Here is a 23,757-nt window from a genome sequence, read left to right on the forward strand (position 1 = left end):
AAATTCCTGAAAAATATTTATATCTGTATGAAACAGTGCAGTCAGGTTGATGATTTCACAGGTATTTAATAAATGCTCTGCAGGATGTGCATTTCATAGCCTTTCCATGACTGACTACAAGCTATTCCAAGACTTTTCAAGCGCCACAATAACATTTATCTTAATTTTATAACCATACATGATGAATGGTGTACTAAATGAGTACGTACCATTGCTCTTATTTGTGTCTTAGAAATGATTGATATGCTAATGGGAAGCTGATAGTGCATCTGATTAGGGTTCCATAAACGATATATTCAGAGTTAAGATGTATTTTTATTTCACCACAATTTAGTATTTCAATATAGTTTACAAAAAGTATTAATTTTTACTTCAGTTTGAAACATCGTATGCAACTTATCTACTTAGGAAATTCTATGTTTTAGAAGCTAAACAGAAGTTTTGTTTATGGGATAAGCACGCTAGACTATTTTCTCTTTTTTCTAGACGTGAGCTTTTTCGCATGTGGCTAATAAATACGGATGCGCATGCCATAAATTTGGCAGCATATTTGAACTAGAATTTCATTGTGGCAACGGGATGCTACAGACTGCCTTAGCAACTTCTCCTATCTCCAACATAAATATCAGTCAAGTTTCCCCAGGAATGTCCTATGGGAAGGAATTCTCCGAAGGCAAGATACCTCTCACTTGCTCTAATGTCATGCACCACTTTCGGAATTCTTAAAGTTTCGGAATCCTATTCTTTGAAACTTTGAGGAAAATAAGTTCTGCATATTAGTATCGTATTCGGAAAAATAAGCATAAGTTTTTTTAAAAATTATGATGGCAAATTTTTAAAATGAAAATTCTTTTATTTAGGGATTAAATCTAGATTAAATTAAGTTTTAATGAAAACCGGTATTTGACAACTGACCATGTGTAGTTTTGAAAATTTTATTATTTATAACTTACAGTGGATGGACAAAAATATGGAAACACCTTGTGAAATGCATGTTTGAAAAAAAAGATTGATTTTAATGAAATATGTAGGTGGCGCTGGCGTTTTTGACTACTGACGCCACCTATACAACTTCGTAAATGTGCTAAACAGTTCAGTTGTTTGTCGGAGTACTGTTATGTGAGGTTGTCATTGCATTATGTCAGAGTTAACAGACTTCGAACGTGGGCAAATTGTTGGAGCACGTATGGTAGGTGCTTCTGTAAGCAAGGTAGCCGAGGTGTTTAGTGTTTCAAAAAATACTGTATCGAAAATTTATTCCGCATATTTGAAAAGCGGAAAAACATCATCTGCTAAATTACAGCGCGGATGAAAGTGTGTCCTGAGTGATCGTGACAGACGATCATTAAGGGCAATTTTGACGAAAAATAAGAAGACCACAGCTGCAAAAGTTACTGCTGAAATGAATGTTGTGTTACCCAACCCTGTGAGTACCAAAACAATTAGAAGGGAGCTTCATAAACAGGGAATTGCTGGCCGTGCTGCAATTGAGAAGCCACTCATCAGTGATGCTAATGCCCGTAACAGGAAAACGTGGTGTTTAAGTCATAAAGCCTGGACTATAGAGCAGTGGAAGCGAGTAATATGGTCTGACGAGTCTTCTTTCACATTGTTTCCCACTTCTGGCCGAGTTTACATCTGGAGAACGCCATCTCAAGCCTATAATACAGACTGCTTGTTGCCAAGAGTGAAACATGGCGGGGGTTCTGTTATGGTTTGGGCAGCCATATCGTGGTTCTCTGCTAGTCCCATGATAACTGTGTCAGGGTACATGACTGCCAAGACTTATGTGAACATTTTCATCCCATGGTGCAAACTTTGTTCCCCGATGGTGATGGTGTCTTCCCAGACAACAAAGCCCCTGTTCACACAGCTCACATTGTCCAGGACTGGTTTTCTGAGCACGAGGATGAGTTGTCCCATCTCCCCTGGCCACCACAGTCACCAGATCTGAATATAATCGAACCTTTGTGGTCTACACTGGAACGGAAAGTGCGTTCTCATTATCCACCGCCAACATCGTTATCTGAACTTGCCACCGTTTTGCAGGAAGAATGGTATAATATTCCCTTGGCAAACATACATGAACTGTATTTATCCATTCCGAGAAGACTGCAAGCTGTTTTGGATGCCAACGGGTTTCCTACACCATATTAAGCAAAGAAACATGTTTTTTTAAAGGTGTTTCCATATTTTTGTCCAACCCCTGTATGTATATATAATAAATATAAATTATTAATATATATTATAGTACATATAAACTTTCATCCGAATTAAAATACTAATTTAATTATGATAAACGACTCCGCTTTCTAGCATAATTCGGGTTAGTACTAAATTACAGCTCTGCAATAACAATGAATCTCTAGACTGCGATGACATACAGAATGGCCAGACGTCCAGGTTTCAACAGCATCGTCCGGTTTTGAAGGATTTAAACTGATGTCCACATTTGCAGGTAAACCGAGCGCGTTTTATTATTTTTTTATGGCTTTAATTCAATTTGTCAAAAACTTCATTCCAGCATAATGCTATAAAAATATCAATACCAACGGCGTGCTTGAGAAAAATTGTTGGCCATACGTTTTCCATATTATTAACTGTTATTGGTGTCATATACATGGGAGCGGTTAAATTGATTACAAAGGACCATGTGTAATCAAAGACGTAACCAACTATCTCAGTGATGTTCCCAGAATAGAGCCACTCAGGATCAAAAGGAAGAAGAATAAAGAATTTCAAGAAGATTTGAATCAATGATCAATTGAGTTATCTTCAAGAAGAATCAAGGATTTCATGAATGCGTAACAGTCCAGTAAAAAATATGGCCAGGATATAATGCTATTTGGTCAGACGGTAGGATCTTGTGCCATCTCTTGTCGAGTTATAGTTTTTATGATGTCTCGACCACCATTAATTTCACTCGTTTTTTATGGTATTTCGTCTAAGTTAATACCTTGCGATGACAGTTGCATCGTCAAGAATAATTTGATTATTATTATCATCGTTGATATTCCTTGCCTCTTTTCCAAGCCTGTCTATAATTTATTTTCCGGGAATACCAGTGTGAGCAGACATCCACACTACAGAATGCAGATCTTATTTAGACAGTAAATTCCTTCAGCTGATGCTGAATATCTTGAGAAAGTATTTATTGATCTTTATATATTGCCTTTAAAACAACCAAACCATTTGCTTTGTGAAATTTGAGGCAAAGGCAAATACGAGCTCATTATATGCTGAAATTGTTTAGATGTCCGCATTCCTTTTGCAAAAACAGATGTTGTTATTTCTTTTTTCGAGCACATTTCAGTGATGTTAGTACAAATTACAGTGCTCTTGGGAGTGGCTGTGAAGAATAAAAGTTCTTTCAGTATTGAAAGGCTGCAATGACCAGGACTGATCATTTACCTTATTTCAAAATCGGATTTTAAAGTAGATAATCTTTTAAGTCTAGTTTTTCTGGACCAATTCTCAAAGGTGTTTCATGAGATATGATGTGGATCACGGATTTTAAATTTGCTAATGAAGCTATCTAGTAGTTTGGAATTTCAACAAACCTCACAGAACAAGCAACTCTCTGAGGCTTCGAATTAGGATTGTACAGAATGCATTTTGTATGTATTTATTACACTGGTGTGCAAAACGTAAGCAACAGGTGTTCTTTTTGGCATAACTCCACGAGAAATCATCTGAGAGACATGAAATTCAGAATTAAGAGACAGCATTTTGTATTTAAACGATGACGAAAGCATAATTGTTCTAAAAATGAATACAATGCATACAGTATAGAATCAAACAAAAACAGGCTTTATTGAACTCATAGTATCGTTACACATGATTTTCTGTACAAGAGGAAGAACAACAAGTAGATGTTCCTTATTATGGAATATGCCTTCCCCTTACTGCAATGGTTGCTTCGAACTGTCTCTCCATACTCAGCACCAGATTGTCCAACAGATCTTGAGGTAAGAGGGCCCATTCCTCAATCAGCATTTGTTTCAGTTGCTGGGAGTTCCCCGGAGGATGTAATCGTGTCACAAGATTTTTCCCAAAGCATTCCACATATGTTCTATGGGGTTTAAATCAAGGGAGCACGCTGGCTAATCCATTCGAGTGATATCATTACTTTTCAGTAGCTTCTGAACAGCAAGAGTCCGGTGTGGCCGTGCATTGTAATCCATAAAAACGAAGTCTGCTCCAATGGAACCTCGGAACAGACGCACATGGGGAAGGATCACCTCCTGACGATAGCGATCTCCGGTTACAGAACTTCTGGCGAAAACGTGGAGCTCTCTGCGCCCGTTCAGCATAATGCTTCTCCAGACGAGATCTTCAGGACACCGTAAAGGTCTCTTTCTGTAATGTTACTGAGATTAAACCGTGTGCCGACCTCTCTCCAAATTAATTTGTCTAGAGAATCTCTTGTGGCACTAAAACGATTCTCATCCGTAAGGAGAATACGACTCCATTGATGAGATGCCCAGTTTTTGCGCTCCTTTCACCACTGTAAACGGTGAAGCCGATGGCCAACTTTCAAAGGAATGCAACGTTCAGGACGGCAGGCGCATAGGCCACTTTTGTGAAGGTGTTTGGACACAGTAAACCATGACAATTGTCGCCCGTTGCTGTTCACAGTTGTTCGGCTGTGGAGCTTGCTGACTGGTTTCGGACTCTTTTCGTCTGCGGGACTATATATCGGTTATTTGCTGCAGTTGTTTTCCTGGGATGGCCACCACCAACCTTTCTAATAGCTGTACCTATGGTTTGGAAGACTTTCTAAACGCGCGAAACGCCACTTTTGTTGATTCCAATCTCTTCAGCTATACTGGTCACACTTCGCCCCTACTCCAGATTTTCGATCATTCTTCCACGTGTGAAGTCATCCAGATCATTTCTTCTAGCCATATTTCACGAAAGAACTCCTTGCACCTGCAGCAGTGTTGCACCTGCAGCGAAAGAACTTCTTGCACTGCAGGTGTATTTAATTATGGCAAAGCACACTAGGGCTATCTGCCTAAGGGGAGGGATGCCTTCGTGGAAGACGTTCTAAGGGATACTGGCCCGTATACACGTTACACATGGGGAAAACCACGAAAACGCCCATGCAGCCAGCCTGTTCGCGGGATTCGAACCTCGGACCGAACTGCCAGTGTTCAGCAAATTTACCGCTCGGCCGCTGGTGGGCTGCACCTGCAGCGAATGTCTTTATTTGCATCTGCATCCTTCCTTTTATGGTAATTTCGAGTTGAGCGCGCCGACCGTACGCGCTTTGCGTACGTTCACGTAGCCTGTGACTTTTTTCTTGACATTTGCATACGCATGTCCTTTCTACTGAATTGCGTGTTCATTGTACTGAACCCCTTTTCAACAATTTCATGGCTATACGATTAAAATGTTGCTTAAGTTTTGCACACCAGTGTACAAAACACACGATTCATTGTGTTCGAGATTCTCGGTGGCATTTCTTATGTATTGTATTTCGTATTGAAGAGAAGGGCAGCACCAAAATCTCTTTCTGTCTGTGAATTATCACCGAAACACACTTAATGAATTAAAGCCCGCAAATAACATTACAAACCGGGAACATCTCAAAAGAAGATACGCAGATTTTTTGTTATTAAAATTAAATGTGTTCAACCTTGTACAGATGCACGTAGACGTTTCCTACACGTTTTAAACTTACACAGCTTTAGTGCACATTGAAAATCTGAATACTGAAGCTCGAGTGCAGTAAACAGTATGATGTTCAGTATCTCGAAATGATTAAGAAACTTTTTATGTTTACAGATGCCCCCTGAGTTAAAGCTGGGATTATACTTTGAAAAGAAAAGCTTGGCAAGTAGAAATATCTTAAAGTCAAAAATTCAACTAATGCAGGTAAGGTGCTAACTCAATACATTCGTACTGAAGATTTTCATTAGCCTGGTTTTGCAAACTTTAATACAAAACTTATTTAATGAAAAGCTCTTAATTCCTCGTTTAATTTCTTTAATGTACTAAAATGATGAGTAAAATGTCATCGTGGAAACTCTTGTAATTGAAAGCCTGATTTAATGCTAGAAGACAGACCACCAGCGGCCGAGCGGTAAAATCATTGAACACTGGTATTTCAGACCTGGGTTTGATTCCGTGCGAAAGGATTGGCTGCAAGGGCAGTTTCGTGGTTTTCCCCATGTGTAACGTGTATACAAACCAGTATCGATTATAATGTCCTCCCCGAAGGCTATCTCTCCTTTTAGGTAGATAACCTTAGTGTGCTTTGCCATAATCAACTATACCATTTAATGCTAGAAAGCACGGAATTTAAATTAACAACCGGATTGTGGGAATAATAGGATAGAGAGATTATCAAATTATCTTCTTTAATGGGACTTAAAATAGATTATAAATATTTAGTCATCTACATTTGTTGCAGGTTTCAGCTGCTATAATATTCACGAGAAAAATAGCACATTTTGACTGTACAGTTTGTTTTCCTTTGCAATAAGCAGTGAATCTTCTTATTTGTCTAAGAACAGTTTTACCAGTATGAATTGTATGTATGCGGTTACATAGCATTTCACAATCCGAAAATAAATTTACTATTTTAAATACTCTTTGAAAATTTGCAAAATGTTCGTAAGACAAAATATTCCTAAGTCAGAATATCATAAATCGAGAATCGCCTTTTTCCATGGGGTTTAAATAATTTAAAAATAACTCAAATTTATACTAAATACCAGTTATAAAAGTAAATTATCGAATCAAGATATTAAGATTGTTACATTCAACTGTGGTGTCAACTAGTTAATAACAAATATTACAAATAACCTGGAAATAGCAGCTTTAGATTTATTTCTGTAATACTAATTTTTATATTATTTACCCATTTCATGGCAAATACGCTTTCATTGGGACATTGGCAAAACCTTCCCGCAAAACAATTGCAAAACATACCAGCATGCTTCCAATACTTTCCAAGTCATATTTATCTTGTAAACTATTTGTATTTCAAAATATGTATTGCTCGTATCAACTGCACCATCAGAGTAAAATCTATTGGGCTCTTTTTTGTCAGTTGATTTGGATTCTGAATTATATAACCGTGCAGAATATTAGATATCTTTTGAATCGTTTTCTGACATAGTAGCGTCTATAGGAATAACGTTATGTCACAATTAACAGGGAATGATATCACAGGGAATTAATCCTGCAACAGTGGAGAGGAAATTAACCTGACTAATAAATTCGATCATCTTGTTTGTTGCATTCTCTAATCTCTTGAAAGTTGCACAGCAATGTATTCTACGAATTTCAGTTAAATGGTGGGCGTCTGCTGCAAGTTGTATGTATCCTATTTTAGATCGTTTGAGGCACAGTGTTAATGGGGAGATGGATAACACCAAAATATTTCCTTGCTTTCCATCGATAACAATTTGATAACATAAGGAGGTATCCGCGTCAGAGAATGGTTTCCAACAATTTGTAATCTAAAAGATATTTTAGTTCACTTCAGAGATGCTTAGCCTCCTTCAGAAAAATGCTTTTTATGCGTGTCAGGTTTTACCTCAGCTTCTTTGTGCTTAACCCTTATTTACTATTCACTTTCGCGCCTTTGTATTATGTTCAGATTCTTTCAAGTTAATGATTGCATCACTAAATTTTTGGAAAGAGTTCTTGCGCTAAATAATGCGCACACTATGGCACCATTCATTATTAACCATCTAGTTTAGTTACCAACAAGGGTAAATCTCCAAACAAGGGTAAAAGGACTGCTCTCGAAGGACATAAACCCTATAGTAAACTTTAGTTAGAGAACCCCGTTGTCTGAATCATTCAGGATAATACTCATTTATAGAGGATCAATTGTCCAGTCAATATAAAATGAATTAATACTGAATAGAAAAGTTAATTCCGACTTCCATTTTTCTTACGAAAGTACCAGACATACATACTTAGGCTTATAAACTTGCATCATACACTTGAGATTTCTGCTATAAAATAGGGCAAAATAAAGATAATTCAGACTCCGTAAGATCATCAACTATTTGACGAACATTATTTTAGTAACAGAGTGCCTTATTTGGTCGCTCATCATCTCATTTAGCGATTCGAGTTGTTTAAATAGAAATGCTATTTTTAAGATCAAAAGGTTAACGATGAGTAAAAAGAACTAATACTAATAACTTAAGTGAAAAGAAAAAATGAGGTCCATTATTAGCTCTATTATTAAAGAGATAATGAGTTTTCCCTACACTTGCATTATTAATCTGAGCTCTGAACGTTAGCTCTTTGATTACTGGTAGAAGCTAAAGATAATTTGGAATCCTTAGTCAAGCTTTTGAGAGTAATTTCAAGATAATTTAATCAGTAACACGATGAAGAAAAACTGTTCTAAAGATGAGATATTTAAAAATATGCTGAAATATGTCAGCAAATAAAAACCCGCAAAGGAAATTATAGCAGGAAAAATATTTTTGAAAATTAAATTAAAGAATATTACGGTATTATTTACAGGTTATTGATATTAATGCAATTAACTAAACAGATTTTCCTAATAAGCCCTGTTTTTACTTATGTTGTATATATTCATCCTAACTATTAGGAAATGATTTTTTAATATTGAAATGTAAGAAATAATAAGTAGCAAACAAGTATATACTGAAATAGTATATACTAAAAATATACTGAAAATTTTAAAATACCTTATTGGCTTCAGTGGATGAACTAGACTGAAGAACTGCAGTGATGATCCAAGTGAGATCTATGAAGAGGTATGTCACAAGCAGATTCGTATGGATAGTATTTCGTAGGCATCGAAGATCACTGGGGAAAAGAACGTAAATTCATTATTATTCAGTTACAGAAATAAGTTCAGACATCAGAATTTTAAAACTATACGAACTATTAAAAAATCTCTGTATTTTAAAAATTTTCTAGAACTGTGAATGTTTAAAAAATACTACCTAACTCTCACTGAAAGATACAAATTAAATATTAGATAAAAATATTATATTTCGATACTACAAGTATAATATAGAAAACTTTCCAACAACACAAGGACCTACGTTTACAGTTATTAAAATAAATGGAAATAGTTAAATATAGGCCTATCATAATGTACAAAAAATAAAAGTACTTAAATTCAGCAATTCGCCATTAATTTTAGAAATATTTTCTGCTTTGAAGCAGATAATCTGATGCCCGTTTTTTTTTCCTAAAGAAACATTAAGCTGGTATGTACTCGTTCGAGAATACCACATTTTGAAGCATGGCCTTCGGTTCACGGCGATTGTGGTGGCTGTCTATGATTTTCGTGGTTTTCCTCTTGCATAACGACATGTTTTTTTAACACAGATTCCCTTATTCTAGCAGATAAGCATCTTCTGCTTTGCCAAAATGATACAACGAATCAAATGATCTCTCAGTCTGTTAGTCGATGTAGACACATTATTTTCTAATTGCTTGCAGTTAAATAATAATAATAATCCAGACTCGTATAAAAATAATAATTTTGATGATTTTATCGAGTAAATCATCTTAGTTTTGAGCAGTTCCTGATTAATATCTATATCCAAGAGCTCTAAACCTTTGGATCATATAGTTATAACCTAGGGCTATATGTTTTATATGGCCACATAATCATCCTATAAATCTTCAGATATTGTTTTATTTTAATGGAAAAAAGGAAAATGGGCATTGATGGCTTTGAAATCTCTGCACTTAGGTCCCCCAAAACTAACTTAACAGAGTCCTAATTTGTAATTATTTGACCTAATAATTTGAGTTAATTCAATGTTTACAGTTTTAGCGAAAAAATTAATTTAATGTAGAAAAATACAAATAAACAAATTTTGAACCTGATCTTTAGGACTTTTACTTTTGAAATAAAAAAAAGTAGTAAAATTTCGGAACTATGAGCTGGCTTTCTGTTGAAAACTTCGATATAGAATCGAAATGTGAATTTTGGAAATACATAACAATCGAGAAGATTGAAACGCTGGATTTTCCAGTCTTGGAAGGAGTGTTTTCTTTTACAGATAACCTTTAGAAGAAAAGCGTAGAGTCAATTATATTTCTACTGCTTTGGTTTAATTGCGTCATGTACTTTGCTATCGCTTCGTTGTTTTCTTAGGTCTAAGATTTATTATTCGTATATTAAAATCGTTTTTATACTTATATTAATTTTATTAGAAGATGCAAGGTTTTCCATTAAATAATATCTTTTAGATTTAAGTTTTTGTAATTATTTTTCAGAGTATCAATAGGAGATAGAAGAAAAGCTCTGAAAGCTTTAAACAATTAAAACAAAAATTCAGTCTTAAATAGCCGTGAATTTTATGGAAACCTCTTATTGCATTTCGCAAAAACATGTTACCTACTTTTTTCCAAGATGTGACTGAATATCGAAGTACGTAGGTTGCTTTCAGAGTTTTAAGAATCGAGCTCTAGTTCAATTCCTAAAATGTATAAACAGCGCTATCTGCCTGAGACTTTCTTCAGAGAGATTTTTCTTTGTTAAACTTACCTTTTTTATCGATAAGGATTTTGAGTAAGATTAAAATTAGATTCTGTTTTAGCGTTTCTTAGTGATCGATACTGTAAGGCTTATCTATGATTAAATATAATTCAATTATTACAGTATTTTTTCTCCCACATGTGCTTCTCTTTCTTGGAGTTCTGAAAGCTTCACAAAAGAAAGTTCAGAAAAAACATGGAGAGTTAATATCCAGTATCCGGGTTAGTTTTTGGTTTCCAAAGCTGAAGCAAAAACTGTTAAATAACTCTTTTTAAAGTTTCAAATTTCTATAATATTTTTTATTTAGCATCCTTATGATTTTTACCTAGTATATCACACTCTTTGACAGTATTCTCTTTTCATTTATCATATCGTAGCTTGCAGAGACAATAAATACAAAGCCTTTTAACCACGCTCGAACGGAACTGAATTTTTATTCCGGTGGAATTAGGTATCATTCGTTGTGCGACTGCAAATACTTATACTGTTTATAAATGAATTGCTTCAGACTATAATGTTCAATACATCATTCCTGTGCTATTTAAAGGAAGAATTTGCATTAAATAATGAAATATATTTGATAATGTTCAGATTAATCTTATTTTTGCCATTTGTATTTTAGTTGTATTAAGTATCTGATACAATTTATAAAAACGGTAATAAGAGAGGAATAATGGCGTTCAATTAGGAACTAGTAAATGCTTAGGTCTATTTTTAAATCTCTTTGCCTATTGTATGAAAACTTAATTTGTCAAAATACTGCTCTTAACCCTATAGCAACTAATAAGGTAAGTTGATGATGTAAAAAGAAAATAAGCCAGTTGGTATTTGCAATTATTTAAAATACAGAAATATCATTAAAGCAAATAAAAATTATCCCACTATAATTTGGATACGAAAATTTATTATAATGTTTATCTCTAGAAAATACTAATCCCAGTTTATGATATCATTTTCTTATTAAAAAGTAGTCAATAGAAAAATATATTATTGTTAAAATTATTATTGTTAAAGTTAAAATTTTAACACTTAAATATAACCCTTATTACGATATTGAATCAAATACCGAAAATAAACTTACCACTATCCATTTCGATTCTCTTTTACTATTATATATTCAGTACTTCCTTATTACAGCTCCATATATTAAAAGCGAGAGAATTATCAATGAATAGTCAGTCGCAAGCCATCTTCAAACAGACGGTAGCCTTAATAACAATAATTTATTGTTTGCTCTCGCAGGAACTCCGAGTAAGCCCCATATTATCGTATTTTCATTTTTCGAAAAATGTGTAACAATATTTGATTTAGCCAAATGTGGTGAAGATATTACACATTTCTTCCTAGAAAGATGCATTTTACTTTTCTTTTGGATAGGCGGAAATGGCAACGAAAATAAAATTATATATAATTCAAAGCATTTGTAGTTGCATCATATGCTGTGGTTCAGGAGCTCGAGAATAGCGTTTGCAGCAGCACAGAGATTAATAGTTGGTCAGAGAAATTAACATTTTAATTGGTCTGATAAGCAACTCAACCTTTGCTAATACAACTCTTGACTGATACAGTTTCATGAGACGAACGTTTTCATCCTATCCGACATAGAAACTAGTCATGAGATAATTCATAAAAATTATGGAAATATGTTCATACGGCAGGAACTTCTTTTACAGATTTAACAAAAAAGAATTCACTAGCTCTGTACATAAGAAGCTGGTGAATTCTTTCTTGTTCAGTTTCAGAATAGAGAGAGAATCACACTCATGACAAAATTTGTGGATCATGTACATGATGGGTCGACGATTTATTCAAACTATTGGCGAGCGTATGAAGCAGACGAATTGAGAAAAGTAAGTTAGATTAATTTTACTGTGATTACCGTGAACCACACATTTCATTAGTTGATAGAAAAACAGCTGCTCACACACAAGACTGTGGGGCTTCTCTAAGTGCCAGAGTAAAAACTTTATGAGTTATGAGTATTACTGTATGGAATTGATGTGACGTTCTTGGGACTAAAGAAATACTTATGCCAGATTAGCCAATCAAGAAATGAGGTAAAGAATGCACCTCTAGGTAATCTCGGTAGCAACCTGGTGGTTAAAACACGGGACTTTTATTATCAGTAAGTACTAAACATTCTTGAATTTACATTAGTCATAGATGAAAAAATAATTTATAAAGTGTGTATTGTAATATCTAAAAGCTTTAAATAAGTTTTCATAATTTGAACGCTTCCTAATACGAATACTAGATTTACCGCACTTTACATAAAGTTTCTCAGCTGAAAGAAAATTTGTCAGTAGTTGGTGTTAATGAGTTAAAATGGATGCTTATCAGAAGCTGCACTGCATTTCATTTGGACTGTTACAAAAGAGATAAACTATATTATGAGTAGTAGAATTTAGGTGTTAGCAATAATGATTAAAAGTATTAGCTTCAGTATGTTTGAAACATAGCAGAAAATTACTGTGGATCACTAAGAATAATAAATATTACTAAGGATAATTTAATTTCATGTATTGGTATTTTCTGGTTACCAGCATCCTGGATTCAATATTCGGTAGACGTGCCGTGGTTTTGCCGTATTTTTGAGTATATAAGAGACAATAGGTAAATCAAAACATGAGCGTACCATACACATATTTGGGTTCAAGTGGATTTCCACGCTTTTTTATTTAATTGCTATTTTGCTGAATAGAATCTATCAGCTGTAAAAATGTAAACATCAGCTATGTAGACTGTTTTTTTACTTAATTTCATGCTTTTTAAAACCTGCTTCTTTTTGTCTTGGTTTATGAATAGAACAGTATCTATGAGCCATAAAGTTAGCCAAATGTACATTTTTCGCCAATTCCCAAAGTCAACAATGTGCTATTGACTTTGCGATTTGGCGAGATAAAATGGGGTTACGGATAATCAGAAAGTATCCAATTATATTTTTCCAATTTTGAGTAAATTGATGAATTAATGTTTCGTCAGCTCGAACATGTTCGAACAGAAATCTGTTCTTCAAATTGTTATATGGTTATATGGTTATGATTATGTTGTTATATGGTTTGAACCATACCTAATACGAATACTACATGTACTCCACTCAACATAAAAAACTTCTTAGCTCTGATGTTAAGCGCTATTAAAGTTTTTGTTTTATTAAAACAACAGAAAATTAAGAGTAATGCAAATTTGAAACACATTCAGAACTCGAATCGAAATTAATAGTACATTTTTTAAAGTAGGTAAGAATTTGTACTTTTAAATTTTAATTATCTTCTTTGGCTTTCATAATACATAATTTTAATAAAAAATTTTGTAATTTTTTCTTCTTTTAACTGTATATTTGAATTTTGTTTTGGTAGGTTGCTCCTAAATGGCGAGTAAATAAATAAATTGCTCAGCTTTCGAACCGAGAAGAACGTTTGAACTTGTTTCGTCAAATCTCTCTTTATTGTTTTTATCGCTATTACCTGCATTAAATTCCATCATATTATTTAGGATTATTTTAATTTCATCACAATAAAAATGTTATTAATTTTTGATTGTTACCTACGATAATAATAATATGACATAATAATTCGTCAGAATTACATCAATATTTTTAGGAAAAGAATTATTTGTAGATGAAGATGTGATTTTTTTATATCACATAAAAAGTTTAATATTAAAAATGATGACATATTTTGATTATTTTCTTATGACTTCGTTATCAAACAAGTCACAAAAGGTAAACTAAAAATGTTAAAGAATCTAAAATAAGAGCAAAGATTTAAAAGAATAAGTATTTTAAGCCAGACACTCACTTCTACAATTTTTTAAAAATAATCTCCCATTTCAAATCCCATCATCGCCTTTGAAGGATACCATGTCATCCAGGGAGCTTTTGATATCCTCCACAGAGGAAGGATAGTCAGAAATGGGAAAAAGAGGGAAAAATTTCAACGGAAGACCCTCTCTTATATCCTCTTCTTGATTTATTACTCTATGGTCTTTATGATCGTTTTGGTGCTTGCAAATACATGCATCGGAAGACAAGTTTTTTCTACCAAGAAGAAAATGGATTGTAAGACGGAATGTTGTGATATATGACGACGGTAAATAATTTAATGGGGTGGGATGTGTGAAGAGGATTCCAGATTATACGGTTATTTATTTACTGTAGTGTGATTTTTCATGCACGAGTAGATTTTTTGGGAGAAGAGTGATGGTACTTTTATGCATTTATTTATTATATTTTTTTTTTCTCGCTTTGAGGTTGCTGTGGGAAAACATTTGATATCATAAGATAAATACGGAATTCGCTTTGCCAAACTTTTAAGTTAGATGTATGAGTATCTACTTAATTTTTTGATACTACATATGCTCCTCTAGATTGGTTGTATTAATTTTTTAAAGTTGCAGTTTATTAAAATGTACTCTAATTAAACAGCGATCTAATTTTAATTATCTTCATTCATTTTATGGCATTTTATCGCAATTTTGTTTATATATTTATGGCCTTAACATACAATAAGATTTAATTTTATTCGGAGTATGTAATTAAAATTATAGTTTTATAGTTTGGTTAAAAATCTTGAATAAACGGGCCAGACGAAAACACAGACTTGGGTCTCCATAGCAGTTCCAAGTTATAAGTTATTACAAGTAATTAAGACCGTTAATTACAGCTCAAGTAGAACTTAATACGTTACTTTAATTCTCTTCAACAGAGAATCAAGTATCATATAGTTCTACAAGTCTGACTTGTTTCCATATGGTTAATGCTTCAGAGCTCAAAAAGCATAACATAATTGAAAATTGTATATTTCAACTAGTGATTGCTTGACTTCAGCTCCTGATTACAACAAACAGATTAAATTAAGCCATCTAGCTCTTCAGGTTTTTCCCATGTATTCTTATGATATCTGTCGCTAGAGAATCCATTTTGTTTTATAAAAATGGAAAACTCCGATTACACATACACATACATATAATTAATCAGTCTACATATATATATAATATAAGATTCTTCATTGGTAGAGAGATTCAGGTACTAGTTCAGGTTTATCAATCAAAAATTAAAACTGATTATCAGACAATTTGTTACGCTTCGACCAGGAAGTATTTTGAGTCATGCTAAAGGTAAAGATTACATTATTGCATTAGCACGTTACGTACATAATAAGCAAAACAAATGTTATCTTCGTGAGTATACAGTCACTAAATGGAAGATGGTAAATTTTTATATCGATAACAAAATATTGCTTCTTTTTCTTGTAATATGAGCAGCTTAAGTACACATCTTCTTTCTTTAAGCTGCATTACCTGCCAGCTACAAAATTACACAATTACATTAAAACAAAGACGTCACGTTCTTATTTATTAGGAACTTAACTATACTGAATCTTCCTTTCCACAAACTGACACACTCCTCAGCCGATTTTAAACTAAATGCCTGTGATATCTCCTGGCAGTTTACAAACTGGTACCTCATTATCATATTTTCCTTCTCTGAAAATAAGTAAAAAATTCTTAATGAATGATACTTGTATACCTTCAAAAGAAATTTTGTAATGATGGTAACATTCTTTCCATGCGCGCATCATGCTACAGGAAAATGCAGAAGCTAAACACGTGCCATACGCAGTTAATATTTTTTAAATGGGCCGATATATATGTAGTGCCGATCGCTTGAAGCTGTGATGAAAACCAGATGCCGTGACGTCATTCTCTCTACGAGCTGCGAAGGCGCCAAGCAAAAATTAGGGAAATTACCGTTTTGAGATGATAGACGATTGACGTGAAAGCAGAGACGCTGCTTCTGTTCAAAAAGAACTTTGACGAATCATTACTTGTTTAATTCTCTTAAATGTTAAATTTATGTAATAATCGTTTGTCTAATTAATTAATTTGTTCATCGTTTAAAATCCCCACAAAAATTTTCTCAGAAGTGGGATAGCACTTCAGCACTCGAATGAACTGTAGTTTTACCTGCTTTCCTGGATTACTACCGGTTTTGAAGAATAACTGTTGCTGTGCTGGACTGTTTTACGATTTATAATGAACTGTGTTTCGAACAAAAACCTCGTCAAACTCCTAGGAATGTATGCTGATTTACCTGAACTGAAACTGCGTAATAGTGAGTAAATAGTGTGCAGCTCTATTAAAGACTGTGGAATAAATTTTAATAATAGTGGATGTCAAGTGTCAAGACGTGAATTGTTACCAAAAATCCATCGGACATAATCTGTTTGTACTTGCCTTTTGTCGACACCATTTGTGATCCATTGGATGGTATAGAAGTAATTTGTTTCGTTTCTGTTTCCGAATTATAGAGCCAGGAAAATCGTGGATTACCATTATATGAAGTGAGTGATTTTCTAAATTTTATTAACTATGTTTCTAATTGATGTGCTGGGAATGGAAGATGTCCTGAAAAGTGAAAAAGCGCTTAATATAAAATTACTACACAAAATAATATTTAACGATGTGGGCGACAGAAATAATCGAAAAAGGTTAAGACAATTTAGTGGTTTCTCTTTAGAAGAGAATAGTAAAGAACTTCATGAAAAACTCGAAAAAATCAAACAAGATTTTCAGGCTTATGAATTAATTTCCATTGCCAATGTTTTATACATTGATAGCTCTGGCACACAAGATGACTTAGCAACCCGAATTGTTTCTTATCTGAATAATTTAGAATTGCTTAAAAATAATGTAATTTTAGAAGAAAGTGAAAACGAAAGTGATTTAGAGGGTGTGGATGGTGGGGATAAAAATGAAGTAGATGATAATGTTCGAGATGAAACGAAACTAAGAAACAATTCTGGTGCCACAGTGAGACAACTTCCTTCCCAATGTGCTAATGATAATATTCTTAGTACAATTGAAAACAAGTCGAACGTATTTCATAACTGTAGTATAAATGTTACTATTGAAGACATCAAATCTTTTGTTGCTCAATTTGATGGCCAAAGCCACGAAAATGTCAGTAGGTGGGTCGAAAGTTTTGAAGATGTAGCTACCATTCTTCAGTTAAATGATTTACAAAAACTGATTTTTGCTAAACGCCTGATGACAGGCAAAGCAAAACTATTTGTTCTTAGTGAACCAAAGTTGAACTCATGGCAAGTTTTTAAGAATGACATTCTTGATGAATTCCGGTGCAGCTGCAATTCGGCCGAACTGCATGAGTTATTATCAAAACAAAAAATGAAGAGCAATGAAACATTTGATGAGTTTTTTTTAAATATGAAAAGAATTGCTAAAAATGGTCAAATTGAAGATGTTGCTTTAATACTATATGTTATAGATGGTATACCAGGCTCCGCGTTTAAAAAATCTTGCTTGTATGGGTCACAAACATTAACTGATTTTAAGAACAAATTGAAGCTTTATCAACAGATATGTGATGATGAAGAAAAGTCGCGAACGTCTAAAACAAAATTTGAAAGTAAACAAAAAATTGAATCTAGGCATAAAATAAATTCATAAAGATAAGGGAGTCAAGTGTTTTAAATGTAAAGAATTTGGGCACCGAAGTTTCGAATGCTCAAATACGAATTCGAAACCAGAAGTATCAACCGTGAATATTGATGTAGTCTCGAAGTTGACCAAAGAAGTAAAAATTAATGATGTATATGTAACCGCGTTAATAGACACAGGAAGTCAAACTACTTTGTTACGTAGATCGACTTTTGATAAACTGAATATCGAAGGCCTCGTGCCCGTAAGTTCAAAGCTGAGTGGGTTCGGTAAATGTCAAGTAAAACCTCTAGGTTTCTTTAAAGGTAATATTAAAATTAATGATTTCCAGTGTACTGCAGATATTTGTGTTGTAGACAACAATGTGATGACACATGAAGCCATTTTAGGCTTAAACGTAATATTAAAAGGTGAAATATTAATAAATGAAAATGGGGTTACCATAAAAAGTAAGTCACAGAGTGTAGAGAAAGTAAATATTGTATCTGTTTTACCTGTTGAACTAGCTAGTAACGAAGAAGAAATAAACATTGCACCTAGTGTTCCAAACTACTTTAAAGAGACTGTTCAACAGTTAGTTTCGAACTATATGCCATGTAAGACCAAATCTACGGATATACAGTTAAAAATTTTCGTTAAAAATAACGAACCAGTATCGCATCAACCGCGTAGATTACCGTTTGCGGAAAAGAAAATTGTTGAAACCCAAATATCCGAATGGCTAAAGTCAGGAATTATAGAACAGAGTTCTTCGGAATATTCCAGCCCATTGGTCATCGTTAAAAAGAAAGACGGGACACCAAGAGTTTGCGTTGATTATCGTCGTTTAAACAAAGTTGTCGTAAAGGATAGATTTCCCCTTCCCCTGATTGAGGATATCCTAGACCGCCTTCAAGAAGCACTTATTTTCAGCACTATTGATCTCAAAAATGGCTTTTTTCACGTGGACGTCGAAAAGGAAAGTCGGAAGTACACATCATTTGTTACGCATGAAGGACAGTACCCGTTTTTGAAACTGCCGTTTGGACTCTGTAACTCACCAGCTGTATTCCAGAGATTCATAAATACCATTTTCCGACCGTTAGTTAACGATGGCATCGTTTTGCCGTACATGGACGATATCATCATTTTGTCCGCCTCATACGAAGAGGGAATCGAGAGGCTGAGTCAAGTTTTAAATCTAGCGAGTGAATACGGATTGGAAATAAAATTAAAAAAATCGCAATTCTTAAAGAAACGAATTGACTTTTTAGGTCATGTCATAGAAGAGGGTAAAATTTTCCCATCCACCTTGAAGACGCAAGCTGTTATAAATTTCCCTGAACCATCTAATTTAAAACAGATCCAAAGTTTTCTTGGGCTGACAGAGTATTTCAGAAAATTTATTAATAAATACTCTATAATTGCCAAGCCACTTAGCGACCTGCTAAAAAAGGGTAATAAGTTCGAATTCGGTGAAGAACAAAAGATCGCATTCAATCGTTTGAAATCAGCGCTAGCTGAGAAGCCTGTACTTGCAATTTATAACCCTAATTATGAAACCGAACTACACACAGACGCCAGTATAGAAGGATATGGGGCGATTCTAATGCAGAAACCTCCAGGTGATAGCAGTTTTCACCCCACTTATTTTATGAGTAGGAAAACCTCTGATGCAGAGAAAAAGTACTCAAGTTACGAGTTGGAGGTCCTCGCGATCGTAGAAGCACTGAAAAGGTTCCGTGTTTACCTTTTGGGAATTTCATTTAAGATAGTGACGGACTGTTCAGCATTTCAACGGACGATGGAAAAAAGAGATTTAGCGACGCGTGTTGCTCGTTGGGCTCTGTTGTTACAAGAATTCGATTATGTTATAGACCATCGTAAAGGTGTTAGAATGCCACATGTAGATGCTCTAAGTAGAGCTCCTGTAAACGTCTTATGCATTTCTATTGAAAATATCTTACCTAAATTAAAACTTGCACAAGAAAATGACACTGAAATAAAAATCATTAAGGAATTATTGAAAACCTCAAGTTATGAAAATTATTGTAATAGAAATGGCGTACTATACAAGTTTATTGACGGTAAAGAATTGATAGTCGTACCGGAAAGTATGCAGACTGAAATCATAAAAGATGCTCACGAGAAAGGGCACACCGGTATCAAACATACAGAGAAACACTTGGATGAATACTATTTTATTCCCAAACTTCGGCAGAAGATAGAAAACGTTATCGCGAATTGTGTTCATTGCATCTTAATAAATCGTAAGGCTGGGAAAAAGGAAGGATTTTTACATCCGCGATTCAAGGAGGACATTCCGTTGCATACTTATCATATAGATCACTTGGGTCCTCTGGAAAGTAACCATAAAAACTACAAGCACATATTAGTAGTGGTCGACGCCTTTACTAAATTTACTTGGATTTATCCAACAAAATCTACGACCTCAGCCGAGGTGATAGCGAAGTTAGAGAATCAGAAGGCCATTTTTGGAAGCCCTTGTCAGATCATTTCTGATAGAGGAACGGCTTTCACATCCAGTGAGTTTTCTGACTACTGTGCTAAAGAAGATATTAAACATCATCTAATCACCACAGGCCTGCCGAGAGCAAATGGACAAGTCGAACGAATCAAATAAGTCATTATATCAGTATTAGCGAAACTATCCTTAAAAAAACCAACCGAATGATATAAACACACACACGAAGTTCAGAGGACGCTTAACATATCAAAGAAGCATTAACACCACTCCGTTCGAATTACTCTTCAGTACTAAAATGAACAGTAAGGGCACCGATCAGCTTAAAGAACTGATAGAAAGTGAGTTTCAATCTCAATTCGAGTCTCAAAGAGAAGAATTACGAAAGCAAGCCAAGAGGCAAATTTTCCAAGTCCATCAGGAAAATAAAAAGACATATAATGCCAAAAGAAGACAAGCACAGCCGTACAAAGTTGGTGACATAGTGGCAATCAAAAGGACTCAATTCGGACCACACTTAAAATTAAGAGCGAAGTATTTCGGACCTTATAAGATCAAGAAAGTTAAGGGTGGTAACACCTATGACGTAATAAAGGAAGGATGCCATGAGGGGCCCATATGCACTACCACATGTGCCGAATTCCTCAAGAAATGGACGGCACCTTAAAATTTTTCACGAACATTTATTTCTGTTATTGTATATTCTTGCTTGTTGCTTTTTTTTTTTTTTTTTTTTTTTTTTTTGTATTTTGCAGTGTCCTGGAGGGCCAGTCCACCCTCGGATGGCCGAAATGTAGTGCCGATCGCTTGAAGCTGTGATGAAAACCAGATGCCGTGACGTCATTCTCTCTATGAGCTGCGAAGGCGCCAAGCAAAAATTAGGGAAATTACCGTTTTGAGATGATAGACGATTGACGTGAAAGCAGAGACGCTGCTTCTGTTCAAAAAGAACTTTGACGAATCATTACTTGTTTAATTCTCTTAAATGTTAAATTTATGTAATAATCGTTTGTCTAATTAAAATGTCTTTCGTTAATTAATTTGTTCATCCTTTAAAATCCCCACATATATCTCTTGCATTTGTTGAGAGTAGAAGAATTGATGATACTTTACTTGAGCACTATATGCTATATGCTAAGAGTTAATGGGAAATAAAATCTTTTTTACAAATACTGATGTTTTGTACGTCTAAGTAGGGTTATCAGATATCCGGAATTAGTTCGGAAAATGGATTTTTCAACTAATATCATGTAATTTTCAGAACGAGATAGATTGCAGGTGTAAACAGTAAAGGAAATTTTAAATTCGATAGTGGAAACTTAATATTCAGGTAGCAATAATTATTTTGAATACACTAAATCCAACAAAATGTTTCTGGGAAGGTATTCCCTAATTCGAAACACGCACAGAAAAGGTATGCTGCAGCAGGTATACAATCTACTTTCAATAATTTGTTACTCGGGCTGTATGATATTCAGTTATTTCGTCCTACCTATTTTTTCTCTATCATAAAGGAATGTATGAGCATAGGAATCCACAGAAAAGTTTCAAGCAGGAAACGGGGGTGGAGATCAGTAATTAATTTCCATAAATTTTAATTTTGGGAAACGGATTATAGAATACCATATAAAACCACACATATTGTATATGTAATTAACACTCATATTATACATACACGAAGTTGTGCAAGATATTTTTGCAAGTGAAAGTGACTTCTGTTCTTTTGTTTTAAAGGCAAATCTCATTTTATCACCTCCCTGTTTGAAGCCTCAAGCCAAAAAGCAAAAAGGCTGTGTAATTTGACAATGCGTGTTATTCGAATTTTGGAAAGATACTAATACTACAAAGGATCCCTGAAGGCTTTTCATGAATGCCAAAGATAGTCTGTTGCTTTAGGTCAGATAGATTTGATATTTGACTCGCCTCGTTCAGGATGAATAGAATCTGTTGTTAACGATGTTTTATGAGCACAGATAGAAGAAAATCCTTGCAAACATTCATAGATTTATTGGATGAGTTTCGCAAACCTTGGCTAACCATCCAAGGGTATTTGAAGCAGATAGGCATACACAAGAGAAATGTTTAGGTTTCACATATTATGTCAGAAAGAAACAAAGATAAGTTTTTTATCTCCAGTAATATGTTGTTGCAACGACATAACACAGAAACATTTCTCGATCGTGAAGTGACTAGTCATGAGAAATGGGTTCTTTATGACAATCCCAAATGTGAAAGGCAATGACTGTCTTTCAGTCAAATACCTAAAGGCCAGGCGTACAGCCTAGAAGGCCTTCTGCAGAACATTGTCTATTTGGTGGAATACTCTAGGCATAATCCATTTTGATATGCTAGAACCAGTCAAACCATAAGTGAAAACTTTTACTGGAAAAAATTAGGTCGAGTAAACAAATCTTTGAATCAAAAGTGGGAAGTTCTTGTTAAAAGAGAAGCCGTAATTCTACAGTATGACTTTGAATAAAATCAAAGAACTGGAATGGAGGTATTAATTACCTCATCCACTTTATCAACCTCATATCGCAACCTCTGATAATCATTTATATAGGTCGTGACAATATTTAATATTTTGGAAAATATTTTCGAAATCTTTAAGAAGTCAAAAGTAGAATTTTCAATTTATTTCTTTTATCAAAAAACCATCTTTGTTGTGCTGACTCAGAATGGAAAATTTGCCCGCTAGGTAGGAGGAACTAATTCATAAAAAGGGCTATTATAGCACTGAATAAAAAAATTAAAATATGTTAAAATTTATCTGTAGTAAAAGTAAAAGTGATTCTGAGCGGCATGGCCGTATATATACGGCCTAGAATATTTTTTATGATATCGTAAATTATCATGATTGGCAATTTTTGTTTTATGCGAAGATAATTCACCTATTGCTCGCAAGTGAATGCTAGAAAAGCACTATACCATTGCTATTATTACTGCATCTTCTTAAAGAAAGGTGAAGTACAGATTTAGATTTTTGAGGCAACAAGGGAAAAAAGTAAAATAATTTTGCAAATGATTTCTGGAGCCCACCAGTGGCCGATTAAAAGCCCTTTGAACACTCATAGTTCGGTCCGGAGTTCGAGTCATGGCGAGAGCGAGTTGGCTCCATGGACGTTTTGTGGTTTTACTCATGCTTAACGTGAAAAAGAGTCAGTTAGTCTTAGAATTTCCGCCACGGGGCATCATTCCTTTCCATGTAGCACCAATGGCGAAGGCGTAGTAAAAAAACATGATAATGAACGATTCCAGAATGAATTGGAAATCGTATACTTTAGTTTTTAAATAAAACTTCATTTTTTTCATTTTTCATTTTATGGTAAGT

The 23,757-nt window shown here is 34.3% G+C and overlaps 1 protein-coding gene across 3 annotated transcripts in view; it reads right to left on the reverse strand.

Annotated features, from left to right (window-relative positions):
* The window catches only part of LOC118195921 (diuretic hormone receptor-like), a 693,583-nt gene that overhangs the window by 159,914 nt on the left and 509,912 nt on the right, over positions 1-23,757 (reverse strand). For all 3 annotated transcript variants that reach the window (XM_085817027.1, XM_085817020.1, XM_085817021.1), the window contains one exon: positions 8,688-8,808. In XM_085817027.1, coding sequence (XP_085673153.1) covers positions 8,688-8,808 — 121 coding nt within the window. The remainder of the gene's footprint in view (positions 1-8,687; positions 8,809-23,757) is intronic.

Source organism: Stegodyphus dumicola, chromosome 1 (genome assembly GCF_044657685.1).
Source record: "Stegodyphus dumicola isolate Sdum_Otavi_A_Nest chromosome 1, ASM4465768v1".
NCBI lineage: Eukaryota > Metazoa > Arthropoda > Arachnida > Araneae > Eresidae > Stegodyphus > Stegodyphus dumicola.